The following is a 21,856-nucleotide window of genomic DNA, read 5'->3' on the forward strand; positions in this document are numbered from 1 at the left end:
TTAGTCTCCTGTGGAATTAATGTAGGCTAGGCTATACAAAAGGGCACAACGCTGGTATTTTTTGAGTTCCAATGGAATCGGGTCACAAATCATTGACATTGATACAATTTCACCTTGACGTCGCTCTCATCCTGCTACCTATCACACTCTTCAGGAGAAAAATAACAGAAGAGTGGCATGGTGCCACTAAGTTAGCCTAGGTAGGTACACTACGTGACCAAAAGTATGTGGACACCTGCTCGTCGAACATCTCATTCCAAAAACATGGCCATTAATATGGAGTTGGTCCCCCCCTTTGCTGCTATAACTGAAACCCTTCCCACTCTTCTGGGAAGGGTTTCCACTTGATGTTGGAACATTGCCGCGGGGACTTGCTTCCATTCAGCCACAAGAGCATTAGTGACGTCGGGCACTGCAGTCGGCGTTCCAATTCATCCCAAAGGTGTTCGATGGGGTTGTAGTTAGGACTCTGTGCAGGACAGTCAAGTTCCCCCACAGCGATCTCAACAAAATATTTTCTACATGAACCTCGTTTTGAGCATTGTCATGCTGAAACAGGAAAGGGCCTTCCCCAAACTGTTGCCACAAAGATGGAAGCACAGAATCATATAGAATGTCATTGTATGCTGTAGCGTTAAGATTTTTCTTCCTTCGAACTAAGGGAAGCTTGTTGGAAAGGTGGCATCTTATGACGGTGCCCCATTGAAAGTCCCTGAGCTCTTCAGTAAGGTCCTTCTACTGAAAATGTTTGTCTATGGAGATTGCATGGCGGTGTGCTAGATTTTATACACCTGTCAGCAAGGGGTGTGGCCGAAATAGACAGATCCACTAATTTGAAGGGGTGTCCACATACTTTTGTATGTATAGTGTATATGGATTTCATTGATTTCATTTGCGCAATTGACATATCTTGCCATTTGGATCAGAGCCAGAGGGCATAGGCCTACTACAATCATGTTGTTGATTATAGATTTTAAAACCATAGATTTGTAGAATAGATTTAGCCTCTACCTGGGACATATTCCATACATAGTCATTTAATCTCCGGGTTATAAATGTGGGGGTACTTTTTTAGTTTTTATTTTCAGTTTTATTTTCAGTTTCTTTTACACAAATACACCGTGAGCAGATTGAAATGCGCTCGTGGTGCAGGAACACTGCACGACTCCTCTCTTTCCCACAATTCACCACGCGCGATCCTTGCTCGCTGTCTGTGGTGCTGAAGCGGCGCGTGCTGGGGACTGGAGCACAAACATACAATCGAGGTATCCTCTCGCGGGATGGTCAGAGGAGCTACGAAGTAGATAGAAGAAGAGTGTTTTGCAATTCAGGAATCCAAGCCAATTATTTGTGATTTTTCATATACAATACAATTTACAGTAGTCTGAATTTGGGTAAGCTGTTTTGATAGCATATAGCCTATTTGCGCTGTACATGTTAGGTTTTTTACACAGCCTCTCTCTCTAAATTATTTCGCTCTCATCTTTCGTGTTGTTGCCTGCCCGTGTCAGGCGTTCTTTATGCACAGCAAGCTGCTCCAGTTCTCTCCGAGAAAATAGATATTCACGTCGGAACAGCATGGCCCGGTCCAGTCGCACCCACTGAGAGAGATGGAAGCCAAGCAGCACTCCCTAAAGAGCCTGAAGAGCTACCCAGAGGCGGGGGGCCGGAGCCTGGCGGCGGCCGCGGGAGACGTCGGTGTTGGAGGTGGTGGAGGAGGGTGTCGTGCCGGCTCGGCACAGATGGAGATGGAGGCAAACATACAGAAAGCCATTGACTTCAAGGTGGAGGGCCACCGTTGCTACAAGGAGAAGAAATTCCGGGAAGCGATAGGGAAGTACCACCGGGCTCTGCTGCAGCTGAAAGGGGTGCATTTAGTGGATGGAACCACGGGCTCCGAGGTCAACCTCCTGAGCCAAGCCTCGGTCAAACTGACGGAGGAGCAGCGGAGAACTGTGGAGATCACGGAGATCGAGTGCTACGACAGCCTGACAGGTGAGTAGCTAGCCTAGTCGGTGTTTTTTGCTCGTGTTTTTTGCTCGGCATCGCGCGGCCACGCAACGGAGGAGACCCCGGCTCTTGAGGGGCTTGAGCCTGGAAAGCTCGTTTTCTGAGATTGAACCACGGCTGCCATTGTTCGTTTCGGTTCACGGGGTTAGGAAGGAACGAGTTTAGACAATTAGCCAGTGTCAAGCATAATTTCCGCTGCTGTCAAGCCTGTATGGGCATAAATTAATCAGATTTGGCTTAATAATACATTAATAGTTTGCGCTTTTGACAATGGACAGCGCCAAATCTCGGTCTTTCTTATTGGTCTATTAACGAATTTACCACCTGGGGATGTCACTAGGCAGGTCAAAACTCCATCCCACAAAAACAGGCTGAAATTTCAGTCTGTCTTTTCGAACAGGTCTTATACTAAAAGGGCATTATCATTTTCACAATTTCACAGTATTATTCCTACATAGTGTGGAAATATATATATATATATATATATATATATATATATATAAACACAGGAAAATTGCATTTTTCACTGCACTGATTAATGAATCCTATATTAGTAACTGGCACAATGGTTAATTATAATATCTTATCATTTGTGTGCTAGACTCGGTTTTTCCTCGAGCCATGTCTTCCTCCTGTGATTCTTATCAAGGTTCCCCCCCCACTGTCTTGTCTCTCTTTGTTGTGCTCCATTCAAGTTTATTTTTGCTTCTCTTGATTCAAACCCCCCCCCCCCAGTTAATTCCTTTGATAGCCCCGGGGGGAAACCAGTGATTGGATGTTGATCAACTGTTAATGTAGTCAGTGGAACGGGCTGTATTAGCAGGAGTGTACATCCTGTGGAAAAGGGACACAAATACACACAGTGGGAGCCTGGGGGTTATATGCTGCCATATCATCCAACACATGATGTCTCTCCCACAGTGCAGCTGTGTTGTTGCAAAAACAGTTCACATGCTCTGAGGTGGGAAAAACATGGCGTGGACCATCCCAGTTTTACAGGTGAAATCCGTCTACATGGATCCTTAAATGACTTCACACACATACAAGTAATACGCCACTATGGCTGCGTTTACACAGGCAGCCCAATTCTGATATTTTACCCAATTATTGACGAAAGAGCCGATCTGATCCGTCAAAGGACCAATTAGTGAGAAAAAAAATATCGGAATTGGGCTGCCTGTGTAAACGCAGCCAATGAATTGCAACCTACAACAATATGTCTAGTTAAGAGTACTTGACAATATTAGGAGTCCTTTCTGGTCAGCATCGTCATGTCTGGTCATCAAGTTTAATCGGTCTATCAAACCAAGCACAAGTGTCAGTTAAACAGGCTATGTATGTGTAATGTAATTAGAAAAGATAAACTCATATCATACTCGGATAAACATAATATCTCTAACAAGGAGATTTGAGTAAAGCTGAGCTTACATGTATTTGTTTCTGGTAATTCTTTGAGTAAGAAATAGGATCGTCTGTTCAACAGATGTGAGCGTAAGAGATTGTCTCCTGGCAGATAATCTATGAAACAGACGAGATTTGATTCGAACAAATACAGTAGTCTGTCTGGCAGATGTGAGTTGGCCTATAGGGGATTAGATGTGTCTGTGGGTCTAATGATGACCGTATTAAATATTGTTCACCACTGCGACAGTAGTCCGTCCACATGGGAGCATGGCTAAGATGTTCCCTAATTGCATTGTGAAATCTATTTGGTGAGTGATATGCCATGGTCTCTTTTATGGTGCCTGTCTTATACATTTTGTTGACCATATCTTTGGAGATTTAGCCCCCTATTATTCAGAGGAATCTCTTGATTCAGCGGTGACATTTTCCGTACAAGATATTCTAACAAACAGTTAACATGAAAACATAGAATGGTTAAAGGCGGGATGGGTTGCTGTGGTGCTAGGTTGTGTCTCTCTGTCCTGGCTCCGCTGGGTCCTGGGCTCAGCTGGTGTGACAGGCTGAAGGTCGACTCTCTCTGCCCCCCGTCTGATGGCCCTCTGTCTGGGCCCTGTCGGGAAGATACCCTGGCGTGCAGGAGAAATGGAGACGGAGGTAAGGGGATGGAAAGAGAGGGAGAGTAAAAGAGCGAGGGAGAGAGAGAGAGAACAAGTGAGGAAGAAAGAGAAAAGGAAGAGGGACAGCGAGGCAGACACTGGGCCCTTCCCTGTTGTTATTATCGTGTCCGTCACCTCATTCTGCTCTCAATTCTCACAATAACACAGTTCACAGTAACAGCAATGATAATGCATTTGGTCGTAGCCCACATCCTCTCAGTGGTGTGTGTTTTTCAGATCATGTATTTGTGATTATTTCTATTTGATTTAAGAATGAATAGAAATACATGTACATTGCGTACATATTTCACAAGACTGGAGACCCTTTCCACCCTACCAACAGTCTGGTCACCCAGAGTCCTGCTGGACAGAAGGTGGCCCCTGTGGTGTTGAGTGAGGCAGTGTTTTGATTGGCCAACTGTCTTCGTCTCTGACGCATGATACAGGTGCAACAGAGCGAACAGCCTCACCTCCAGCTCGTCTGTGCGCGTGCGTGCACGTGTGATTCTGTTTGTCTCAGCAATCGCAGCTCTGAAGAACAGCAGCTAACCAAGGGGGTATCTGATATGGAGGAAGGTGGAGGGTACACAGATTGCTTCTCACCCTGCCATTCTCACAGTGCCCATACTGACATTGCTGTGTTATGTCTGTTCTTTTTGAGTAGGGATGTGCGAGCTTATGGCGTGCGCGCGCGTGCGTGCTTGACTTCGTCGTGACAAGGACAGGCTTTGCCTTCCCATTGTGTGTCTCGTCACGGCACCTTTTTTAAATGACATGGCTACCCGACAAATGCGGCCCAGAGGTTTTCACTACGTGCAGCGATTTTGCCGCCAGCATGCCCCACACAGGGATTGTGTTTGGAGACTGAGATTCAAGAGAAGAGATAGGAGAGAAGCCGACATCAAAGGAGACAAGTAATGATGGAAAGAGACAGAGGAGGAAACTGTGAGCGAATGACACAGGTAATAAAGACCTGCATTTGGCTGTAATGGTGGTTTGGAAGAAGGGGAGAGAAAAACACCAAAGAAGAGAGAGAGAATAGAGAGAGAAGGTGAGAAACAGGAAGATGGAGGTTTGTGCATACAGTGTTGTTACCAGGTTCTGTCTGAGAGAGATCCATGGAGATGAATGGCCTATTTGCCGTTGTCCTAAAAGAGACACAATTCTGTTTCCCCATGGGGCTGTGGGACTGTATCTAAGTGGGTTACACCAAGGCAGCCTGTCTGTAGCCGCTCTGGGAAATGGCGCTGCAACATGTTGGCCAGAGGGAGACCGTCAGCCATGCAGGTTGATGCTTTTTGGGATGAATCGTGTTCTGCAGGCAGCCCACCCACCCGCCCAAACCACATGCTGTGCTCACATGTGACAACAGCAAATATACAAACATATTTTTTTTTACACTCTTCTTTTTTTATACACGGCACTCAAAGCACTTCCCAAAATGGAGACCCTATGAGCAAAAGACGTTGAAAAGGCATCGCGAGTACGTCTTTTCAGAGTCTTATGCTCACTGGGGAGGGAGAATATGAACACAGCAGGAAGCAGTTGATGCGTTATTAGAAAATGCACCTTTACATTTTTTTTTAACCAGGTAAGTTGACTGAGAACACATTCTCCTTTACACCAACAACCTGGGGAATAGTTACAGCGGAGAGGAGGAATGAGCTAATTGTTATGCCGGGGATGATTAGGTGTCCGTGATGGTATGAAGGCCAGATTGGGAATTTAGCCAGGACACCACCCCTACTCATACAATAAGTGCCATGGGATCTTTAGTGACCACGGAGAGTCAGGACAGCCTTATAACATCCCATCCGAAAGACCACACAGGGAAATGTCCCCAATCACTGCCCTGGGGCATTGGGATATTTTTTTTTAGACCAGAGGAAAGAGTGCCTCCTACTGGCCCTCCAACACCATTTCCAGCAGCATCTGGTCTCCCATCCAGGGACTGACTGGAACCAATGCTACTTAGCTTCAGAAGCAAGCTAGCAGTGGGATGCAGGGGGGTATGCTGCTGGCTTATTCAGATGGCTTATTCAGGTGAAGAGAGATCTTCTGTAGCGCACAGACATAATTTTAAAACAATTAGTCATGTCCCAAACTCCTTTTGTGAGGGAGATTGAGCCATCTTTTCCTTGTCCGGTTTCCTCTGATTTTGACTCAATTATTCCTTTGTTCCCTGCGAGTGGCTTAATCGGCGCGTGAGTCATGAGTCACAGCCTTGGGTAGAAGCTGCGGCAAACACGTTTTGAGAAAGGAATCGCTTGTTTCGTAACACCTAACACCTTTTATTCACCAATTAGGATGTTTCGTAACACCCAACACCTTTTATTCACCAATCAGGATGTTTCGTAACACCCAACACCTTTTATACACCCATCAGGATGTTTCGTAACACCTTTTATTCACCCATCAGGATGTTTTGTAACATCCAACACCTTTTATTCACCCATCAGGATGTTTCGTAACACCCAACACCTTTTATACACCCATCAGTATGTTTCGTAACACCCAACACCTTTTATTCACCCATCACGGTGTTTCATAACATCCAACACCTTTTATTCACCCATCAGGATGTTTCGTAACACCCAACACCTTTTATACACCCATCACAGTGTTTCGTAACTCCCAACACCTTTTATACACCCATCAGTATGTTTTGTAACACCCAACACCTTTTATTCACCCATCAGGATGTTTCGTAACACCCAACACCTTTTTATTCACCCATCAGGATGTTTCGTAACACCCAACACCTTTTGTTCACCCATCAGGATGTTTCGTAACACCCAACACCTTTTATACGCCCAACAGGATGTTTCGTAACACCTAACACCTTTTGTTCACCCATCAGGATGTTTTGTAACACCCAACACCTTTTATACACCCATTAGTATGTTTCGTAACACCCAACACCATTTATACACCCATCAGGATGTTTCGTAACACCCAACACCTTTTATACACCCATCAGGATGTTTCGTAACACCCAACACCTTTTATACACCCATCAGGATGTTTCGTAACATCCAACACCTTTTATTCACCCATCAGGATGTTTCGTAACACCCAACACCTTTTATACACCCATCAGTATGTTTCGTAACACCCAACACCTTTTATTCACCCATCACAGTGTTTTGTAACACCCAACACCTTTTATTCACCCATCAGGATGTTTTGTAACACCTTTTATACACCCATCAGGATGTTTCGTAACTCCCAACACCTTTTATACACCCATCACAGTGTTTCGTAACTCCCAACACCTTTTATACACCCATCACGGTGTTTCGTAACACCCAACACCTTTTATTCACCCATCACGGTGTTTTGTAACACCCAACACCTTTTATTCACCCATCACAGTGTTTAGTAACACCCAACACCTTTTGTTCACCCATCAGCATGTCTTGTAACACCCAACACCTTTTATACACCCATCAGGATGTTTCGTAACACCCAACACCTTTTATTCACCCATCAGGATGTTTTGTAACACCCAACACCTTTTATTCACCCATCAGGATGTTTCGTAACACCCAACACCTTTTATTCACCCATCAGGATGTTTCGTAACACCCAACACCTTTTATTCACCCATCACAGTGTTTCGTAACACCCAACACCTTTTATTCACCCATCACTGTGTTTTGTAACACCCAACACCTTTTGTTCACCCATCAGGATGTTTTGTAACACCCAACACCTTTTATTCACCCATCAGGATGTTTCGTAACACCCAACACCTTTTATTCACCCATCAGGATGTTTCGTAACACCCAACACCTTTTATTCACCCATCAGGATGTTTCGTAACACCCAACACCTTTTATTCACCCATCACAGTGTTTCGTAACACCCAACACCTTTTATTCACCCATCACTGTGTTTTGTAACACCCAACACCTTTTGTTCACCCATCAGGATGTTTCGTAACACCCAACACCTTTTATTCACCCATCACTGTGTTTTGTAACACCCAACACCTTTTATTCACCCATCACTGTGTTTCGTAACACCCAACACCTTTTGTTCACCCATCAGGATGTTTCGTAACACCCAACACCTTTTATTCACCCATCAGGATGTTTCGTAACACCCAACACCTTTTATTCACCCATCACTGTGTTTCGTAACACCCAACACCTTTTGTTCACCCATCAGGATGTTTCGTAACACCCAACACCTTTTATTCACCCATCACAGTGTTTCGTAACACCCAACACCTTTTATACACCCATCAGGATGTTTCGTAACACCCAACACCTTTTATTCATCCATCACGGTGTTTCGTAACACCCAACTCCTTTTATACACCCATCACAGTGTTTTGTAACACCCAACACCTTTTATTCATCCATCACGGTGTTTCGTAACACCCAACTCCTTTTATACACCCATCAGGATGTTTCGTAACACCCAACACCTTTTATTCATCCATCACGGTGTTTCGTAACACCCAACACCTTTTATTCATCCATCACGGTGTTTCGTAACACCCAACACCTTTTATTCATCCATCACAGTGTTTCGTAACACACAACACCTTTTATTCATCCATCACGGTGTTTCGTAACACCCAACACCTTTTATACACCCATCACAGTGTTTCGTAACACCCAACTCCTTTTATACACCCATTAGGATGTTTCGTAACACCCAACACCTTTTATTCATCCATCACGGTGTTTCGTAACACCCAACACCTTTTATTCATCCATCACGGTGTTTCGTAACACCCAACACATTTTATACACTGTTCTCAAATGCTCTTCTCACTGCCATGATGATCCAGCAACTTCCACCCACTGCATGTGGTTACAAGCAATGTATGTGTGTGTGTGTGTGTGTGTGTGTGTGTGTGTGTGTGTGTGTGTGTGTGTGTGTGTGTGTGTGTGTGTGTGTGTGTGTGTGTGTGTGTGTGTGTGTGTGTGTGTGTGTGAGCTCTACCACTCTGCAGCAGATCCACCCATAGCCCTTTCAGGAGACTGGCTTTCTTTTAGACACAATGCATTAAGCCAAAGAGCTGCGACAAGGGCATGATGGACACTTTAGAAGGTTTAGGCTGTGTGTTATTTCATCGATGTCCATTAACATTTTGCCGCGGTATGTTTACACTAATCTATCAGGCTCCTAGAATGCTCATGTATCAACACAATCTCCATTAGCTCCATCACTGGCCTGTGTGTGTGTGTGCGCGTGCGTGCCTGCGTGTACGCATGCTTGTGTGTATCCGTATCTGATGTTAAGGGTCCATATTTCTCACCACATCCATTTCCTCCCAGGGCTATTACATTGAGGCGATCTATGAACTTGTGACCCTTGACTTTGCAATTCTAGGCCCCCATAGTAACGAGACTTGAATGAGCGTCGCATCCATCTCTCCCCGGACAAGAAACAGACAACCAGCGAGTCTCAGAATGAGAACGCTGCCTGGAATCAGATAATCAAGTCCATTTACTGGGAGTTCCATTTGGCTCCCAGTGCCACTACTCTCTAATCTTAATCTCTTTTCAGAAAGGAACGGGGGGGGGGGGGGGGGGGGGGATAATACTGCCAGAGGCTGTGCCCCAAATTGGCACCCTATTCCCTATATAGGTGCCATCGAGGATATAGACTTAGTCCTCAGTGCTATATAATGCTGCCGAGGGGGTACTATCTATCACAGGGCCTAGCCTACTATACAGTCCAGTCAGCCCCCTCTTATAAAACCAGAGTGGAGCAGCAAAACTCCTCCCTTTCACCCACTGCCAATAACGTCACTAGAGGAGGAGATGGAGAGGGGGAAGTGTATGGAGGAAGAAGAGGAGGTTTTGAAGGGGGAGAGGAAGATGAAGAATGAGGGGTGTGAGGTATATGGGAGAAGAAGAGGAGGGTGGAGGAGGAGAAACTATATGGGGAGGAGGAAAAGGAGAAGGGAAAGAAAGGGTGAATTATATGGGGAAGGAAGAGGGGGACACAGGCGGAGAGAGAGGAAAGTGAGGGTGAAAAGAAATATTTTTTTCTCCCTTGGTTCGTATGTTGGCCGTTCAAGGGTTGCGTGGTTGTATGAGAGCCACTGGCGCATTGTGCCAGGTCTGCAGATGGCATGGCATCACTGTGGGGGCTCGACTGGGCATGCTGTACTCCCCTCTTTACCATTCCATTGCAGCCGAGAGAGAGGGAGAGAGTGGGAGGGAGAGCGAGAGAGAGAGGGAGAGAGAGGGAGAGAGAGAGAGAGAGAGAGAGAGAGAGGGAGGGAATGGGGGGCGGTCAGGGAGCCAAGAGAAAAGGCGCTGAGCGTGAAGAGGGGGAGGGTGGGGGAAAGAGAGTGAGAGAAACTGGACAGGGTTTTAAGGGAACTGTTAAATATGAAGGGATAAGCAGAGGGATAGACAGAGAGGGGGAAGAAAAGAGGTGACTTTGGTGGATCTTTGTGACCTCTTCATTGCTGCATTTGCGTATAATTTGTGATTGTAGGTATGGTGATGAGAAATCACATCCAAGGCTGACGGTATTATATCATCGCCCTGGCTTTGCTAGAGTGCTCTAGTCATGCCAGTAAATAAGATCCAGTCATCTGCGAAGGAGGGAGATAGAGGGAAGGAGGGAGAGAGAATGAGAGAGGGGGGGGGGGGGGGGGTTCAGAGAGTAAGAACATACAGAGTGTTCTTGGTCAACACCTACCGTAATGATAATTTGTAAGAATCATTTGTAAATATCTTAACACACTGTGCTCCAGTGGACAGGAGATACAACTTGGTATTTATCGAGAAAGCTGCATATTAATATAGGTGGGGTCCACACTTATGTTCCCTCAGCCCTATGTCCCCTCAGCCCTATGTTCCCTCAGCCCTATGTCCCCTCAGCCCTATGTCCCCTCAGCCCCATGTCCCCTCAGCCTTATGTTCCCTCAAACCTATGTTCCCTCAGCCCTATGTTCCCTCAGCCCTATGTTCCCTCAGCCCTATGTTCCCTCAGCCCTATGTTCCCTCAGCCCTATGTCCCCTCAGCCCTATGTCCCCTCAGCCCCATGTCCCCTCAGCCCTATGTTCCCTCAAACCTATGTTCCCTCAGCCCTATGTTCCCTCAGCCCTATGTTCCCTCAGCCCTATGTTCCCTCAAACCTATGTTCCCTCAGCCCTATGTTCCCTCAGCCCTATGTTCCCTCAGCCCTATGTCCCCTCAAACCTATGTTTCCTCAATACCCACTGAACCAATTTCAAATGGCACAAATGATTATTGTTATAAGGTAGAACATGCAGATTATTTTAGTATCTACATATGTAAGGGTATACACTGAGTATACAAAACATTAAGAACACTTGCTCTTTCCATGACATAGACTGACCAGATGAATCCAGGTGAAAGCTATGATCCCTTATTGATGTCAATTGTTAAATCCACTTCAATCAGTGTAGAGGAAGGGGAGGAGACAGGCAATGGTGGAAAAAAGTATCCAATTGTAATACTTGAGTAAAAGTAAAGATACCTTACTAGAAAATGACTCAAGTAAAAGTGAAAGTCACCCAGTAAAATAGTATTTGAGTAAAAGTCTAAAAGTATTTGGTTTTAAATATACCTAAGTATCAAAAGTAAAATGTGTCAAAAATATAAATAGTAAAGTGCCGATACTCAAAAACACGACTTAAGTAGTACATTAAAGTATTTTTACTTAAGTACTTTACACCCCTGGGGACAGGTTAATGAAGGGTTTTTAAGCCTTGAGAAAATTGAGACATGGGATATTTTTTTATCGCAGCATCTACTCAAGTAATTTTTTTTACGATTGCCTTACATATGTGCAATTATATAGCCTACCCACTGGACAAAAACAGGTTAAATCAGAGTTCTTTCCACGTAATTTCAACCCCAAAATTAAATGTGATGACATTTAATCAACCTGGGAAAAGTCAGGGATTTAAAAACAAAAATCGAAATCCACTGACATGGTGAAATGTTTTGTTGATTTCACGTTGAATTCACATCTGTGCCCAGTGGGTATGACCCACTGAAATATTGAATCATTGGTGACCTGAAACACATTTCTGAGTTGAGGAAGTGGTTATTTATCTCTGCATTGATCATATTGGGGCGGCAGGGTAGCCTAGTGGTTAGAGCGTTGGACTAGTAACCGGAAGGTTGCAAGTTCAAACCCCCGAGCTGACAAGGTACAAACAAATCTGTCGTTCTGCCCCTGAACAGGCAGTTAGGCCGTCATTGAAAATAAGAATTTGTTCTTAACTGACTTGCCTAGTTAAATAAAGGTAAAATATATATATTTGGCACAAATACTGACTGGACTGACTAAAAATGTCTAAAAAAAAATGTCCTTGGCAGACTGACCAGAAATGTATATTCAAAATAATGACCGAGATTTACGGCCTTTTCTCAGGTTAAGCCTAACATTTCACTTTTTGGTTGGTGGCAATAATGTACTTACTTTCTCGGTAATTAAAGTTGGACATTCAAACATTGCAGATTGTCAAATGAATTTTAGATAAAACAGAATATACCAGCTAACAATAGATGTTTTTAAAATATATAGAATATACATACATCTGGCTACCTAAACCTGTGAGTCGTCCCATCTTGGATAGAAAGTTGTTGTGCGTAAAACTAGTCTATTCATGCCAAATACACAGAACAAAAAATATAAACGCAGCATGTAACAATCTTAACGATTGTACTAAGTCACAGTTCATATAAGGACATCAGTCAATTGAAATACGTTCATTAGGCCCTGATCTATTCACATGACTGGGAATACAGATATGCTTCTGTTGGTCACTGATACCTTTAAAAAAAAAAGCTAGAAAACCAGTCAGTGGCTGGTGTGACCACTATTTGCCTCGTGCAGCGCGACACTTCTCCTTCACATAGAGTTGATCAGGCTGGAATGTTGTCCCGCTCCTCTTCAATGGCTGTGCGACGTTGCTGGATATTGGCGGGAACTGGAACACGATGTTGCATACCAAACAGGGCTCAATAATTGACATGTCTGGTGAGTATGCGAGCCATGGAAGAACTGGGACATTTTCAGCTTCCAGGAATTCTGTACAGATCCTTGCGACATGGGGCCGTGCATTATCATGCTGAAACATGAGGTGATGACATGACAATGGGCCTCAGGATTCCGTCACGGTATCTCTGTGCATTCAAATTGCCATCGATTATATGAAATTGTGTTCGTAGTCCATAGTTTATGCCTGCCTGTACCATAACCCCACCGCCACCATGGGGCAGTCTGTTTACAACGTTGACATCAGCAAACCGCTCGCCCACACGATGCCGTATACGCTGTCTACCATCTGCCCAGTACAGTTGAAGCCGGGATTAATCCGTGAAGAACACACTTCTCCAGCGTGCCATTGGCCATCGAAGTCGGTTATGACGCCGAACTGCAGTCAGGTCAAGACCTTGGTGAGGACAAAGAGCATGCAGATGAGCTTCCCTGAGACGGTTTCTGACCGTTTGTGCAGAAATTCTTTGGTTGCGCAAAACCCACAGTTTCATCAGCTGTCCGGGTGGCTGGTATCAGACGATCCCGCAGGTGAAGAAGTCTTGGCAAGGGAGAAATGCTCACTAACAGGGATGTAACCAAATTTGTGCACAACATTTGAGAGAAATAAAGTTTTTGTGTGTATTGAAGATTTTTGAGGTCTTTCATTTCAACTCATAAAATATGGGACCAGCACTTTACATGTTGCGTTTATATTTTTGTTCAGTGTACATTAGACTCTCGGTCTGATATGAACTTTTGAACACCTGAGTAAGTTCCACTCAATGCACTGGCGCCGTCCTAGCCTTGACCACGGCACTTGTTCACCGATATCCCCCTTGAATTTTTTATTTTTTCAAGATCTAGGGCCCTTTTTCAGTCACGTTCCTGGAGCCCAAGAAACAAACACTTAGCTTCCTTCCATGTACATTTGGAAATTAAAAAGGTTTATGAATTAATGACTTTTTGGAGGGTTACTGTCAAAATGATTTATTACACAGAAGAATATTATCAAGGCACAAGGCGAGACCCAGATGCAGACACAGGAGGCAGATGGTTGGAGTCTTACAATGTTTAATCATCCAAAGGAGTAGGCAAGAGAATGGTCGTGGACAGGCAAGAAGGTCAAAACCAGATCAGAGTCAAGGAGGTACAGAGTGGCAGACAGGCTCATGGTCAAGGCAGGCAGAATGGTCAGGCGGGTACAAAGTCCAGAAACAGGCAAGGGTCAAAACCGGGAGGACTAGAAAAAGGAGAATGCAAAAAGCAGGAGAACGGGAAAAACCACTGGTCGACTCGACTTAAACATACAAGACGAACTGGCACAGAGAGACAGGAAACACAGGGATAAATACACTGGGGGAAATAAGCGACACCTGGAGGGGGTGGAGACAATCACAGGAACAGGTGATACCGATCAGGGCGTGACAAATATAGACATGGATGACAGGAGCATGGGCCCCCAGAGTTATTGAAGGTCCGTATTTATTTATTCATTCATACGACAGTGGATCAACTCGCCAAAAGGGTGTGAAAAATCTGCACTACATAAAATATTTGTTATCACATAACATCACGTTTTTGTCTATAACATGGGACTAAGGGAACATGGGACTACTAGGTCATAGGGCGAAGGGAACATGGGACTGAGAGATTATAGGGCTAAGGGAACATGGGACTGAGAGATCATAGGCCTAAGGGAACATGGGACTGAGAGATCATAGGGCTAAGGGAACATGGGACTGAGAGATCATAGGGCTAAGGGAACATGGGACTGAGAGACCATAGGGCTAAGGGAACATGTGACTGAGAGATCATAGGGCTAAGGGAACATGTGACTGAGAGATCATAGGGCTAAGGGAACATGTGACTGAGAGATCATAGGGCTAAGGGAACATGGGACTGAGAGATTATAGGGCTATGGGAACATACACATGGTCCCATATAGGCTGAGTCATGTAGTGGCCTCTTTGCGCGCATGTGTATGTGGTCTGGGCCTCAGAGTCTTGCTCTGCTCTGCTCTACTCTTCCTCTGGCTCTATCCTCACTGGCTTCTCTACCGCCATATGTTTGTCCAGCTGTGTTCAAGTAACTTAAACTTTCCAGTAGTTGCTCCAAATGTTTGATTGGAAAATCCTAGCCTCTTCAAGTCTTGTAGCTGTAACAAGGCCTTGTGACTGCTGGCATGGAAGAATACAAAAGGCATCACCGTATTCATGAGTATTGGGCTGCATGGTTGTATTGTAGTTCGGTGTGAGTGTAAGCTACTCCATTGTCATTGTCAAGCCAAACAAGGAGTGGCGAGGAGTGTCTGTTAGCACAAACAGACGGGTACTCAGGCTAAGTGTAACTGGCCGTGGATCAAACCACAGTCATTAGTGCGATACAGGCCCCGCGGTGGCCAACAAGGAAGACAGACAGACAGTGTCAACCTGCTGCTATGAAAGCAAAAGATAGCATCTGTCTGTCCTCAGTGACATTACCCACCTAGCCAGGCCAGCCTTCCCCCTCTCTCTCTCTCTCTCTCTCTCTCCCTCTCTCTCTCTCTCTCTCTCTCGCCCTCTCTCTCTCTCTGCTGCACACTGATGTCCAGTTATTTCGCTTGCTGAAGGCCACAACAACATCACAGTACCACACCAGGGACCCAGACAGAAACACAGCAACACTTTGACACACACACACACACACACACACACACACACACACACACACACACTGCTTGTAACCACATGCAAATGGGGAAATGGGAAATGGGCATGGCACAGATGTACAGTAAAATCATATGAGTAGGGCTGTTGCTGTGACTCGATTACCGTCACACTGGCAGTCATGAGGGGGTAAGGGAGGGAGGGAGAGGTGCAGGGTTGTAGGGAGGTTAGGGGGGAGTTTCTTGTCTCTGGAAACCAGGCACAGAGGGAGCCACTGCGTCTGATTTAGGCTAAGTCCATCTCTCTCTCTCTCAGTGAGGGATCTGACAGAATAATCTGGCTACTTATATTTCCCTTTTCACTCCCAGGATTGCTGTTGCACTGTGGGTAATCCATGCAAATATGTTTGATGTAGCAGCGGTTTCCAAGGACGATGGGCTGCGGGGATGTAATAAGGGAACCAATGTGCAATTGTTTTTTGTTTTTTTACGGGTGGGGTGGAAGAGAAGCGGTGTGCCGCCTTCCCTGGGGATGGCAATTAGAGAAGCATGGAGGAAAACACCTGTTTCTCTGCTTGTTTGGCAGTCTTCAGCACTGCATAGACGCTGAAGCCACGCTGTGGATGTCACTGAGGCGTACACGTACACAGCGGCTCACATCGAAACACTCAGACAAGAGCAACAAGATGGTCTAATGATATGTGATGATGTGTGTGTGCGTGTGTGTGTGTCTAATGACGATATGGGTCTGCATTAGTCTCACTACTGCAGTCACACAGCAACCCAGGAAGCTCATTGGTGTAACTGGAACAAGGGATGTAAGTGAGGCACCTCGGTCCTCTACTTTGTTTTGAAGGTCTTTGTTCTCAGAGAAATCAATGAGCATTCGGGACTTTAATGAATGAATCGACATGTTTTATGTTGAAATTCTTCCTGATTCCAGGGATGTTGGGGCTTACATCTGATCGGGGTTTCAATTACGCTTAGAAGTGGAGAAATAGCGACGTGATCGACTTCATAGATAGACATTGTAAAACATTTTTAAAAGTTACCTTTTTTTAGATGAAACTATTCTAAATATAAACACGTGTCACCAAATTATTTATTAAAACACATAATATGGAAAGGTCTACAGTAGCCTCAACAGCTAGCTTCCTCTGGGTACATTTTCCGACAATAACTGCCAAAGGGGGTGGAGTTAGCCTGCAGAGTTCTGTCATACTATCCAGGTCTGTGCCCAAACAATTCGAGCTTCTACTTCTAAAAATCCACCTTTCCAGAAACAAGTCTCTCACCATTACCGCTTGTTATAGACCACCTTCAGCCCCCAGCTGTGCCCTGGACACCATATGTGAATTGATTGCCCCCCATCTATCTTCAGAGCTCGTACTGTTATGTGACCTAAACTGGGACATGCTTAACACCCCGGCCGTCCTACAATCTAAGCTAGATGCCCTCAATCTCACACAAATTGTCAATGAACCTACCAGGTACAACCCCAAATCCGTAAACACGGGCACCCTCATAGATATCATCCTGACCAACCTTCCCTCTAAATACACCTCTGCTGTCTTCAACCAGGATCTCAGCGATCACTGCCTCATTGCCTGCGTCCGTAATGGGTCTGCGGTCAAACGACCACCCCTCATCACTGTCAAACGCTCCCTAATACACTTCAGCGAGCACGCCTTTCTAATCGTCCTGGCCCGGGTATCCTGGAAGGAATTGACCTCATTCCATCAGTAGAGGATGCCTGGTTAATCTTTAAAAGTGCTTTCCTCACCATCTTAAATAAGCATGCCCCATTCAAAAACAATTGAACTCAGAACAGATATAGCCCTTGGTTCACACCAGACCTGACTGCCCTTGACCAGCACAAAAACATCCTACATCCTTACAGCATTAGCATCAAATAACCCCCGCGAAATGCAACTTTTCAGGGAAGTTAGGAACCAATATACACAGGAAGTTAGGAAAGCAAAGGCAAACAGAAATTTGCATCCTGTAGCACAAACTCCAAAAAGTTCTGGGACACTGTGAAGTCCATGGAGAATAAGAGCACCTCCTCCCAGCTGCCCACTGCACTGTCACCACTGATAAATCCACCATAATTGAGAATTTCAATAAGCATTTTTCTACGGCTGGCCATGCGTTCCACCTGGCTACCCCTACCCCGGCCAACAGCCCTGCACCCCCCACAGAAACTTGCCCAAGCCTCCCCATTTCTCCTTCACCCAAATCCAGATGATGCTGATGTTCTGAAAGAGTTGCAAAATCTGGACCCCTACAAATCCGCTGGGCTAGACAATCAATCTCTTTCTAAAATGATCTGCCATAATTGTTGCAACCCCTATTTCTAGCCTGTTCAACCTCTCTTTCGTATCGTCTGAGATCCCTAAAGATTGGAAAGCTGCCGCGGTCTTCCCCCTCTTCCAAGGGGGAGACACTCTAGACCCAAACTGTTACAGTGGGGAGAACAAGTATTTGATACACTGCTATTTTTGCAGGTTTTCCTACTTACTTGTAGAGGTCTGTAATTTTTATCATGGGTACACTTCAACTGTGAGAGACGGAATCTAAAACAAAAATCCAGAAAATCACATTGTATGATTTTTAAGTAATTAATTAGCATTTTATTGCATGACATAAGTATTTGATACATCAGAAAAGCAGAACTTAATATTTGGTACAGAAACCTTTGTTTGCAATTACAGAGATCATACGTTTCTTGTAGTTCTTGACCAGGTTTGCACACACTGCAGCAGGGATTTTGGCCCACTCCTCCATACAGACCTTCTCCAGATTCTTCAGGTTTCGGTGCTCTTTCTGGACAATATGGACTTTCAGCTCCCTCCAAAGATTTTCTATTGGGTTCAGGTCTGGAGACTGGTTAGGCCACTCCCGGACCTTGAGATGCTTCTTACGGAGCCACTCCTTAGTTGCCCTGGCTGTGTGTTTCGGGTCGTTGTCATGCTGGAAGACCCAGCCACGACCCATATTCAATGCTCTTTACTGAGGAAAGGAGATTGTTGGCCAAGATCTTGCGATACATGGCCCCATCCATCCTCCCCTCAATACGGTGCAGTCGTCCTGTCTCCTTTGCAGAAAAGCATCCCCAAAGAATGATGTTACCACCTCCATGCTTCACAGTTGGGATGGTGTTCTTGGGGTTGTACTCATCCTTCTTCTTCCTCCAAACACGGCAAGTGGAGTTTAGTACAAAAAGCTCTATTTTTTGTCTCATCAGACCACACAACTTTCTCCCATTCCTTCTCTGGATCATCCAGATGGTCATTGGCAAACATCAGATGGGCCTGGACATGCGCTGGCTTGAGCAGGGGGACCTTGCGTGCGCTGCAGGATTTTAATCCATGACGGCGTAGTGTGTTACTAATGGTTTTCTTTGAGACTGTGGTCCCAGCTCTCTTCAGGTCATTGACCAGTTCCTGCCGTGTAGTTCTGGGCTGATCCCTCACCTTCCTCATGATCATTGATAGTCCCACGAGGTGAGATCTTGCATGGAGCCCCAGACCAAGGGTGATTGACCGTCATCTTGAACTTCTTCAATTTTCTAATAATTGAGCCAACAGTTGTTGCCTTCTCACCAAGCTGCTTGCCTATTGTCCTGTAGGCCATCCCAGCCTTGTGCAGGTCTACAATTTATCCCTGATGTCCTTACACAGCTCTCTGGTCTTGGCCATTGTGGAGAGGTTGGAGTCTGTTTGATTGAGTGTGTGGACAGGTGTCTTTTATATAGGTAACGAGTTCAAACATGTGCAGTTAATACAGGTAATGAGTGGAGAACAGGAGTGCTTCTTAAAGAAAAACTAACAGGTCTGTGAGAGCCGAAATTCTTACTGGTTGGTAGGTGATCAAATACTTATGTCATGCAATAAAATGCAAATGAATTACTTAAAAATCATACAATGTGATTTTCTGGATTTTTGTTTTAGATTCCGTCTCTCACAGTTGAAGTGTACCTATGATAAAAATGACAGACCTCTACATGCTTTGTAAGTAGGAAAACCTGAAAAATCGGCAGTGTATCAAATACTTGTTCTCCCCACTGAATATCTATCCTACTGTACCTTTCTAAGGTCTTCGAAAGCCAAGTTAACAAACAGATCACCGACCATTTCGAATCCCACCACACCTTCTCCAAAATGATTTCCGAGCTGGCCACCGGTGCACCGCAGCCACGCTCAGGGTCCTAAACGATACCATAACCGCCATCGATAAAAGACAATACTGTGCAGCCGCATTCATCGACCTGGCCAAGGTTTCCGACTCTGTCAATCACCACACCACATCGGCAGACTCAACAGCCTTGGTTTCGCAAATGACTGCTTCGCCTGTTACACCAAGTACTTCTCAGACATAGTTCAGTGTGTCAAATCGGAGGGCCTGTTGTCTGGACCTCTGGCATTCTCTATGGAGTTGCCACAGGGTTCAATTCTCGGACCGACTCTTTTCTCTGTAAACATCAATGATGTCGCTCTTGATGCTGGTGATTCTCTGATCCACCTCTACGCATATGACACCATTCTGTATACTTCTGGCCCTTCTTTGGACACTGTGTTAACTAACCTCCAGACAAGCTTCAATGCCATACAACTCTCCTCCCGTGGCCTCCAACTGCTCTGAAATGCAAGTAAAACTAAATGCATGCTCTTCAACCGATTGCTGCCCACACCTGCCCGCCCGTCCAGCATCAGTACTCTGGATGTTTCTGACTTAGAATATGTGGACAACTACAAATACCTAGGTGTCTGGTTAGACTGTAAACTATCCTTCCAGACTCACATTAAGAATCTCCAATCCAAAATTAAATCTAGAATCGGCTTCCTATTTCGCAAACAAATCATCCTTCACTCATGCCTCCAAACATATCCTCGTAAAAACTGACTATCCTACCGATCCTTGACTTCGGCGGTGTCATTTACAAAATAGCCTCCAACACTCTACTCAGAAAATTGGATACAGTCTATCACAGTGCCTGCATATTCGTCGCCAAACCCACTGGCTCCAGGTCATCTATAAGTCTTTGCTGGGTAAAGCCCCGCCTTATCTCAGCTCACTGGTCACCATAGCAGCACCCACCCATAGCACGCACTCCAGCAGGTATATTTCACTGGTCACCCCCAAAGCCAATTCCTCCTTTGGCCGCCTTTCTTTCCAGTTCTCTGCTGCCAATGACTGGAACGAATTGCAAAAATCACTGAAGCGGGAGACTCATATCTCCCTCACTAACTTTAAGCATCAGCTGTCAGAGCAGCTCACAGATCATTGCACCTGTACATAGCCCATATGTAAATAGCCCATCCAACTACCTCATCCCCATTTTTTCATTTTTTTGCTCCTTTGCACTCCGGTATCTCGACTTGCACATTCATCTTCTGCACACCTGTCACTCCAGTGTTAATTTCTAAATTGTAATTACTTCGCCACTACGGCCTATTTATTGCCTTACCTCCCTAATCTTACCTCATTTGTACACACTGTATATAGATTTTTTTCTATTGTGTTATTGACTGTACGTTTGTTTATTCCATGTTCCATGTATTCATTTGTTTGGCCATGTTCTGCCATAATCTCCACCCGGCACAGCCAGAAGAGGACTGACCACCCCTCATAGCCTGGTTCCTCTCTAGGTTTCTTTCTAGCTTTTGGCCTTTCTAGGGAGTTTTTCCTAGCCACCGTGCTTCTACACCTGCATTGCTTGCTGTTTGGGGTTTTAGGCTGGGTTTCTGTACAGCACTTTGAGACATCAGTTGATGTAAGAAGGGCTATATAAATACATTTGTTTTGAAATTTGATTTGTAACTCTGTGTTGTTGTTTGTGTCGCACTGCTTTGCTTTATCTTGGCCAGGTCGCAGTTGTAAATGAGAACTTGTTCTCAACTGGCCTACCTGGTTAAATAAATATTTAAAAAATAAATAAATAAATTGAAAACATTGACTTCAATACAAAACCTAGGAGGCTCATGGTTCTCACCCCCTTCCATAGACTTACACGGTAATTATGACAACTTCCAGAGGACATCCTCCAACCTCTTGCAGCATAAACTAACATGTTGTCCACCCAATCAAAATATCAGATAATTAATCTAGTGCTGAAAGCATAAGCTACAGCTAGCTTTTGAATTTTTT

At 45.0% G+C, this 21,856-nt stretch overlaps 1 protein-coding gene across 1 annotated transcript in view; it reads left to right on the forward strand.

Annotated features, from left to right (window-relative positions):
- Positions 1-1,299: 1,299 nt before the first annotated feature.
- LOC139383114 (tetratricopeptide repeat protein 9B-like) overlaps positions 1,300-21,856 on the forward strand; it is a 34,029-nt gene continuing 13,472 nt past the window's right edge. Inside the window, exon 1 of the mRNA XM_071127431.1 lies at positions 1,300-1,995. Within this exon, the coding sequence (XP_070983532.1) occupies positions 1,611-1,995 (385 nt within the window). The 5' untranslated portion in view covers positions 1,300-1,610. The remainder of the gene's footprint in view (positions 1,996-21,856) is intronic.

This window comes from Oncorhynchus clarkii, chromosome 24, assembly GCF_045791955.1.
Source record: "Oncorhynchus clarkii lewisi isolate Uvic-CL-2024 chromosome 24, UVic_Ocla_1.0, whole genome shotgun sequence".
Lineage (NCBI taxonomy): Eukaryota > Metazoa > Chordata > Actinopteri > Salmoniformes > Salmonidae > Oncorhynchus > Oncorhynchus clarkii.